The sequence below is a fragment of the Penaeus monodon genome, chromosome 18 (assembly GCF_015228065.2).
Source record: "Penaeus monodon isolate SGIC_2016 chromosome 18, NSTDA_Pmon_1, whole genome shotgun sequence".
Lineage (NCBI taxonomy): Eukaryota > Metazoa > Arthropoda > Malacostraca > Decapoda > Penaeidae > Penaeus > Penaeus monodon.
In genome coordinates this window covers 48877656-48887224 of record NC_051403.1, presented here as the reverse complement: position 1 = coordinate 48887224, position 9569 = coordinate 48877656, and the positions used below count along the sequence as shown (strand labels likewise).

General features: G+C 34.0%; 1 protein-coding gene across 1 annotated transcript in view; it reads left to right on the top strand.

Moving 5' to 3' along the window:
• Positions 1-8575, top strand: part of LOC119584582 (pleckstrin homology domain-containing family J member 1-like) — a 9091-nt gene extending 516 nt beyond the window's left edge. The window contains exons 2-8 of the mRNA XM_037933270.1: positions 2470-2615; positions 3258-3343; positions 3681-3767; positions 3977-4059; positions 5311-5374; positions 6784-7097; positions 7673-8575. Of these exons, the coding sequence (XP_037789198.1) occupies positions 2513-2615; positions 3258-3343; positions 3681-3767; positions 3977-4059; positions 5311-5374; positions 6784-7097; positions 7673-7784 (849 nt within the window). The 5' untranslated portion in view covers positions 2470-2512 and the 3' untranslated portion in view covers positions 7785-8575. The remainder of the gene's footprint in view (positions 1-2469; positions 2616-3257; positions 3344-3680; positions 3768-3976; positions 4060-5310; positions 5375-6783; positions 7098-7672) is intronic.
• Positions 8576-9569: the final 994 nt, after the last annotated feature.

The following is a 9569-nucleotide window of genomic DNA, read 5'->3' as shown; positions in this document are numbered from 1 at the left end:
TAACAGACGGACTAAAGAGTCACACCCTTCTTGGCTCCTGGTTAGTGGAGGTTGTTGGTGAATTTCACGTTGTTAAGCTATACTGGTTTTAACCTGTCTTTACTTGATTCTGTAAGTAGAAGGTGTGGTAAAGTGATGCTGAGCCTTTTTGAGTAGTGACTTTATTTATTGGTTTATTTTATTTATTTATTTTTTATCTACAAATTTTCTGTTTAGATTTTGATGTGTTTGGGATGATTTTTCGTATGTTTCTTTTTTGGCTACTTCGGTAACTAGGAAATGGACTTGCGTCTGGATAATTTCTCTTCAAAAGTGGAATGTTTGCATCAGATATAGCCAGCTAATAAAACTTCTTTGCAATTTTATTCTACTATTGGGCTTCTTTGAGCATACAATACATGTAATAATGCAGTAATTCAATACATGCAGTAATGCAGTAATTCAGCTTCAAAATGTGATTCAAAGAAATCTGCCAATATAAGTGCTTGACAAGAATGAGCTCAAGGGCGGACAAAAAATATATTGTATACTTGCTATCTAAGTCAGTAGGTGTGTTGGTGTGGGATTTTCTTGATTGTTCCGGCAATTTTTATGGGTAAACTTGAGATTGATTGTACAATTCCTACTTCAGTATGGTTATAGCTAATTAACACCATGAAAGTGAAAAAAGGGAGTGCACTCATGTATTATGTTTATAAGCATCATGTAAACTTTTTGCTGCAACCAAATTTTTCTGGTTTTCTTGAGATATTTACTCAAGTGTTTCAGTAACTGCTTAATTCATTATTGAAATATGTCAAGTAGTTTGTTAGAGATATGTGAAAATTATTTCATATTTATCAATGCTTACTTTTCTATATTTATGTAAACCACATATTCTTTCGATACTGTTATAGTAAAAAAAAAAAAAAAAAATATAATTATATATATATATATATATATATATATATATATATATATATATATATATATATATATATATATATATATATATATATATATATATATATATATATACATAAAATTTCTTACAGGAATCCTCTGTGCATGCATGTTTTCATGACTACAGTGTTTGACAGGTCTATGAGCCTTCATTCTTTCACAAGTGGTGGGTGGGACATGTTTATGTTTATAATGTTATGTTGATTAGAGGCTGGTCTTAAAACAATATAGTGGTCATGCATAAGAAATAGATATTAGAATCCATAAAGTGTGGTATCTGAGGCCATCAAATGTACTAGTGCGAGTAGATACCAAGTAATTCAGACAGTTGACGAAAGCGAAGATTTTTTTTTTTTTTTGTATAAGTGTATGAGGTTTTCAGAGAGCAAATCATATGAAGAAGCAAAGGTATTCTGTAATTTGTAAAGAGAAAAAGGTCAAGGTTCTATTTGCTGCAGTGAAATTGTATCTCATATCTGCTTAGGGTCTGCTATTCTGGTGTCCTGGCTAAGCGGTTAGGTTGGGTATATATATGGTTCGGGCACATTGTTAAATGACTACAAGATGCCAGGGCTTATGTAGCTATAACGAATGGCTCTCCAATGAGTAGAACCCCCTGACCAAAGGGTTAGCTTAGGTATATAGTTAGGATATATTGTAAGATGACCTTGGGTGTAATCTATGATTTGAGTGTATTGTACAATACTACAGGTGTATATGGTTATAACATATGCAAAAACTATGGAGGTCTAGGAGACTTACGGTATTGTGTACTTTTCTTTAGATTTTTCCGAAGGATGGGTTTTGAAAGTTGGCGTTTCTGGCTATAGTCATTCCGTGCATGTCCAGTTTCACAAGCAAAACTTAAATGTATTTTGTGGTAGTTTTACATATTTTTGTTTTAAATTTATTCAGAAACATAAATCTGTCACACACATATGATTCTCATAGAAGATTGTATTTTTACCTGAATAATAGGTGGTCTTAGAAAGAGTTATAATTATAAAGTATTTTTTTTAACAGAATATTCCCTTGGGTCATGTTTTGCAGTTGGATTGATGCATGTTAGTTTAGTATATATAAAAAAAAGATGGCAAGTGGAATGTAAGCTGAAAATTATACAGTAAAGCTAACAGAGCAGTATTCATTTGGTCCTTTATAGTAGCTGCATTATGACTGGTAAGTATGATTTGCTTAAGAAACCTAGGGTAAATGTTAAGAATGTGTACATCCCAGTTCATAAGGAAAGTGGTACTGTTGGATAACCCTCTGCTATTACTATGTTTGTAATTATGGCACAAAAACCCCAATGCCTCACAGCTTGACCCCAGTAGTAGAGGAGGGTGTGAAGAATATTAGGGGATTTGTGGGGTTAAATAGGCATGAAAATATAGTGTGCAAACTATATATATGAGGAAGTAAATTATGCAGTCATTGATAGCATCTACAGGTGGTAAAAGCTGACTTCTCAATGTGCAGCCAATTTACTAAATTCTGGTTATTTACAGAGTGAATTATTCCTTACAGGGCGCCACTGGGGTAAGGAGCAGGGTCCAGAGTCTTCCAGAGAATGAGGTTTAATGAGGAAGAGCTAGCGGAGTTCGCTCTCAATCCTGGCGATCATGAGGGAAGGCTCACTCACAAGGGTCCCCCTCGGACTCTATATGACACAGGTCAGTTGGTGTTAGTAGGTGAAAGTTGTTGTTGCATCTCGAATTTAAAGATCTTTTTAATGTGTTCCCTTATTGAAAAGTCTTTTTATTGTGTTTATGAGTTAATGCTCTTTACTTTGTGTATACAATTTAACTTTGTTTGTGTTTATGATTTAATTTGTTTTCAGCATATTTGTGTTTGAGTTTTCCCTGTGTTATGATTAAATTTTTTTTTTCCAGTGCATCAAATTTAAAGTTTTTTTCCTTATGTCCTGTATTTATTTATTTATTAGTTTACTTCTTTTTTTTTTGAGTTCATACATACAGTTGCTTTTCATTGTGTTTATGATTTAAATGGTAATTCTTTTCAGTGCTTTGAATGTGTGCAGAGAGTAAATATATTTCTTAGGTTTTCATTTTCCTTTTAAAGTTGTGGATTTACAAACAGTAGTATAGATAGGAGATTGAATCTATATTTCAGGCTTTTATGTCTGATTTAGTCTATCGGAAGATGTATTTCAAAGCTTGTTTCAAAAGGAATAGTAAGTAAGAGTAAAGGATAATTAGGATTAATCGTAAACTCGTTCTTAATTCTAAAATTGCTTAATGTATACTGATTTTTCATGTCAGTTTTAGTCGTATCATCGTCTTCTGTCCTTTCAGCGTATAAGGAACGGTGGTTTAAGTTGAAGGCCAACTTCCTCTTCTATTATCGACTTAATGAGTTTGGAGGAGTTGAGAAAAACGAGGTGAGTTTATAGAGTGAGAGGTTTTGGTATCGTTGAATTGTGTATAGGTTTTGAGGTACTGGCTTGTGTGTTGGTTATTTTGACTAGAAGGATTAGGGTTTTTATAAAGGTTAAATGTTTTTGAGCTTTTCGAAATAAGGTAGTTTTTTAAGGTCCTCTTTCGTGGAGGAAATTCATTTTTCTGTTATTTCTCTTTCATTTGTATTTTTTGTTTGTTTAAGATTTATTAACAAAAGACAAGTCCAGTGAGAGTGTGTCATTTTTTTTCCTCATTAATTTGTTGTTATTATTATTATTATTATTATTATTATTATTATTATTATTACGTTTCCATCAGCCCACGGGTGTGTTTGTGCTGGAAAACATCGAGGTTCAGCGGGAGGAGGAGGCTAATCTCCCCTTCGGATTTGCTATCAGGTGGAAGGTAAGTGTAGCTTCGTGTCTGTGGCTAAACGTTCAGTGTACTTGATTTTTGTTCTATGTTTCGCGGAAGTTGGTGCGTGGAATATTATATTCGTGTAAACATTCCTTATATTTGCCCCTTGATCAACATTCCTTATATTTGTTTGTTGTCATTTACTTGTTTATTTGTTTGTTTTTTATTCAATATGTTAATGCTTTGCTTTATTGTAGGATGATCCGGACAGAAAGCAGTTGTTCTTTGCACATTCGGAGGCCAGTGTTCAGTCCTGGATTGGCAAAATTTTACATGCAAGGTGAGTATTAAGGCACTTTTAATGTAGTGCTTGTTTGTATATAAGCTAGTGGTGTTGTAGCAGTATTTTTCTGTAATTAATGTACATGCTAGTCTCACAACCGCAGGCTGTAACTCCACATTTTCATGTACAAGACATACAGTTATAATAGTTATTTGTTTTTCTAACCTCTTGATGTTAAAGCCAGTACATTATTTTATATATTGGTGATTGATTCTATTTGGCTTGGTAATGGAAATGGCTAATATTTCATATCATTGATAGGTTATTACTCATTGTTGCCAGGAAAAGTAATGTTCACTTTAGTATTTTTTTGTGTGAAGTATCTCTACATATAGATGGCTCTATAGATGCTCAGCCACAGAGGAATCATTAAATAGACCCTGTGACTTATCTGATTTCACCTTTCCTTGAGTTTTTTGGGATATATGTCATTTTTTACTAATGCTATCAATATATGCAAATATTATTATTATTAAAGGCATCATAAACATCATAATCTCAGTAACATTACTAATAGCAATATAAGTTTAAAGAGAGTCTTTAGGAAAATCAAGGAAAAGGGTAAACAGGTGAAAGAGGTATTACTAGTAACTGACTCCTATGTGAATAAGCACTCGTGGAGCCGCTATGTATAATGACAGTTAATAAACTAATCTCAAATTGGACATGGCATGTACTTAGCCTGATGCAGGGGTTAATGTAATTTCAGGTGTTTTCAGAATATTGTAATTAATTTTGATGCAAAATAGCTGTTTCATGCGAGGATCCAGGAAATGCTCCTTTATATCTATCTTTCGATTTATTTCCTGTCGGTTTATTTATTTTGCCGTGATAGAAGATAAATATATACAGGAACACACCTTTTTTATCACTCTTTCTATGTTGTACAGTCTTATAGCTGCCAATATTTTTTTAAACAGTATTATGCATAATGGTGGGTGTTTTGCCAATGGTGCTTTGCAATGATTGGACAGTCAGAAGTTTATCCTGAATGTGCTTTTGGTACAGGAAAGCTGACACTGTTGTAATTACAACCTTGCAGGTCACTTATGAAATAGATTTGTATATACTTATTTTGTGTGAATAACTTTTGTGGTTTACGTTTCTGGTTATTATTATTTTTTTTTCCCTAAACGTATTTGCTTTTCCTTGTATAACAGTAGACTCGCATAAATCTGAATGCTAGAGACGAGGAATGATCGTTGATGTTGCCTTACCGTTTTTTCCAAGCTTTGTTGCACTTTTCAGTTACGATCACTTGCGAGCCCAGCTGATCATGCTAAGGGTACAGATCAGAAGGAAAACAGGCAAAGTAAGTATGTCTGAAGCTTAGAATATGTAGTGAGTAGAGAAATATGAATGGAATCAAAGTTCTGGTGTTATATATCCTCTGACTGGGTCTGTATGTCAAATTTACAGTCACTGTAGGTCTGTTTCTAAGTTAGGATTGATAAGCCGTTGCTAGTGTTTGTTTCGTGGGGTGGGTTATGTTATATATATCATGTAGGTTTGATCTTAGCAGTTATGGAGTGTAGCTAATATAGTTTGTTCTGTGTGGCACTAAAGAATTGTAAGAAAAAGATAAATAAGATTTTTGAAGTGTTTTTAGGCACTTTTTTTTCTTTCTTTCTTTCTTTCTTATTTCTTTTTTCTTTTTTTAATGAAAAAAAGGGGGAGGGCAATACATTGAAGTACAATTCTCATTACAATATGAATTTTTTTTTGAGTGTATGAGTTTACAAATGTTGAATAATATATAAAGTTTAACATTTCTTAAGTGAACAGGATGAGCAGATGTAAAAAGACGTTTTTGAGCTACATGTCAAAATTAAAGACTTAATATATTTTATTGTGCAAGCTAGACTTTGCTAGACAGCTGAAGTAGTGTTTCACTTGTCATATTATCGTGTGATTGGAAAATTAGATGATTTGCCGCGAGTTGTAATTTTTTTTTCGTAATTTTTCCCCGTTTATTGTTGGTTTTACAATAATGCAGATTTTTATTTTTTTTGCTTCTTACTGGCTTGGACACTAAACAATTTCAAAGCTAAAGAAGTTTAATAAGGGACAGAGATTTTACACATGTAAATAGTGAAGACAAAATGTCATCAGCTTTTCTGCTGTTTAGTTTTATGTTGGTGGTTGTATTAGACGGTTTTGGTGGTGGTTAGATTGGTAATTGGCAAAAAAAGAAAAAGAAAAGGAAATACATGGACATATATATTCCTAGTGGGCTTTTCTGCAGTTGAATTAACATGATAGAGTGCATAAAAGGTATGAATGAGAATGAATATCTTCACAATTCAATAGATGTATATGACCGGTTTTGATTATATCTTCGTCAGAAATACATGTATTTCTGACGAAGATATAATCAAAACCGGTCAAATACATCTCTTATATTGTGAAGATATTCATTCTCATTCATACTTTTTATACATTTGTCAACATGAATATGGTTCATGATAAGGGGCTTTGTCACTTCAGGTTATTAGTTCTTGATTGGTGCTTTACGGGTGTTTATAAAGGATGTGTATTGGTATTAAGTCCATTAGTAGTAGTGTCCACTTTTGTCACTTCTTACATCAACCATTATAAGAGAGAATTTGAAACAATTGAAGTAAACTTACATAGGCATAGATTTTATAATTACTTTAGTGTAATTCTTATTCTCTCCTCTTCTAATTCCTGGACCCGACACTTTCCCCACACGATTTGCAGGATCCGCTGGAGCACTATGGCACCCCACTACCTCAGCGTGCAGCCATGGCCCTGTTGCCCCTCCAGTCCGTCTCCCTCCAGGATCTCTTCATCTCTCCGTCGTCAGCCTATAGTGTCTCCTCAGCGCCGTCTAGTCCCTCCATGAGTCATTGCTTGACCCCTATGGTCCCAGAGAGTTCTTCCAGATACAATCGCTTGGCCAAGAGTCCAGACTTGAGGTTGCGAATCCCCAAGAGTCCGTCTCTGAGAGTGCCCACTAGGAGTGCTCCTGTTCCGCCTCCGAGGAGGGCCAAGAAAGTTGAGCCAGAAAATGGGTAAGGCTGATGTATAGATAGTAGTCTTGTTGAATGACTTTCTCTCCCTCTCTCCCTCTCCCTCTCCCTCTCTCTCTCCTCTCCCTCTCCCTCTCCCTCTCCCTCTCCCTCTCCCTCTCCTTCTCTTCTTCTCTTTCTCTTTCTCTTTCTCTTTCTCTTTCTCTTCTCTTTCTCTTCTCTCTCTCTCTCTCTCTCTCTCTCTCTCTCTCTCTCTCTCTCTCTCTCTCTCTCTCTCTCTCTCTCTCTCTCTCTCTCTCTCTCCTTTCTTGTGTCTTTTTATCTGTGTAAGGAGGTTATGTAAAAACAAACCATTATTATGTGGATTTTTTTTTTTTTTTTTTTTTTTTTTTTACTATTAGCTATATTTTGGGAATAGTATTGAGTGTAATGTTGGTGGGTTGAAAATTATGCTATGTAATTTTGCATGTAGATTTATATCCATTTACTACTAGAAGTTTGATTTTGCATTCATCTTTTAGCGTTCTTTACAAATCATTCATTCGTAGCTGACCTTTTCTTGCATTTTCTTCTATGTCTTATTATTGCAGTTAGACAAGAGACCTCCCTTATTACAGAATACTCCGTGATCAGCCACACACCCGTGGAATTGGCCGCACAAGAGCTTCCTTCAAGTGCCACTTAGTTGAGGAGTGCCCAAAGGAACCTCCACCAAGTCTCCTTGACTGAAGAGACAATGTGATGCAATGTAGAGCAACACAGTGTGGTGGAGTGCATTTAAAGTAAACATTGTATGATGGTTTCAGCTCCCCACAGCTCCCCCCTTCCTACCTGTAGTCATCCACCAAATATTTGCGGGCATAATGGAATCTCATTAATACGGTGTAGAAGTGTGGGCAAGAGTAAGGTTTTATTATTTAATTAGGTGATGCGAAGATCCCTGGTTTCCTCGTGTGTTCGATCCCCTTGAGGTGAATTGCTTTATGCTGAGGGTTTTTATCATTCTTTTTTTTTTTATTTATCATTATTTTTTGGGTTTGTTTCATAGGTATTGTTTTGAACCCATTCACAAAAGGTGAAAATTTGGATAATTTTTGGCAAGACGGGGGTGTGTCGGCCTGGGCGACTCCATGCCTGGGATATTTCTCGGCTCATGGATTCGATTCCCAGAGCAACTTCCAGACTGCCAAGGACCAAAGCTCGTAATGTGAATAGATGTCTCCCGTTGTTGGTGAAATTTTTTGCCGTGACTTAAATAGGCCATCACCTGCCATGAATGGGTTGATAATGAAAAAAATGTGTATGATGTATGCAGCTGATTTTTTTTTTTTTTTTTTTTTTTAGATAATGGTAAGATAATAACCCTAGTTTTTATAGATGTTTTTTTTTTAATGAAGAAAGGACCTCCAGCATGTAATAGAAAAGATTTTTTTAAAAAGTACTAATCTATGTCTAGCGTCCATTTCTGTGATATCTTGTTTACCCCCGTAAGTCCGAGTAACATTTAGACAAGCTTTAATTAAATTTTAATTTTTTTAAGAAAGAAGGACCTGATGTAAGATTTTTTGAAAGAATACTGAAATGAGGTAATTCTTCATTCGGATCGTACCCGTGACATACTTAAAATGAACTGAATTATATGATAAAATACTGTGAATATTTAGAAAAATGAACTGATTAATATATTATAGATAGTATATGATATGTAGTAATTGTTATTAGGTATGTAAATGATGTAAATGATGATATATATTATGTAATATTATGTATTATATATATTATATATATGTATTATATATTATAGACATATGTTTGTATGTATGTATATATATATATATATATATTATATATATATATTATATATTATATATATATATATATATATATATATATATATTATATATATATATATTATATATATATTTTTTTTTTTTCCTTTTTTTTTTTTTGGTTGCTCTATTGTTTTATATCACTTGGGAGGATGGGCATAGTATTTGTACATTATCATAGCTCAGTAACTTTACTTATCACAGCCATTTACATTGGAATTATATGCATTATTCATTTATAATTAAGGTTTCCTATATAGCTTTTTGTATTTTCATTTAGGTTTGAAGATTGTTTTCATGAGCTTTGTATGTATATAATCATATCAGAATTATTATCTCATGAACTTGGAGATGCACATGCACATACTATATACATATGCATGCACAGATGTAGCTGCACATTCACTGTGACCACATACACATACATACAAATTTGCACTTGCACATACAGGCATATGCTACCCAGGAATGCACATTCCCATGCAGATGATACCTCTTTCTCTCTTTCTCTTTCTCTTTCTCTTTCTCTTTCTCATTCTCTTTCTCATTCTCATTCTCTCTTTCTCTTTCTCTTCTCTTTCTCTTTTCTCTCTCTCTCTCTCTCTCTCTCTCTCTCTCTCTCTCTCTCTCTCTCTCTCTCTCTCTCTCTCTCTCTCTCTCTCTCTCTCTCTCTCTCTCTCTTTCT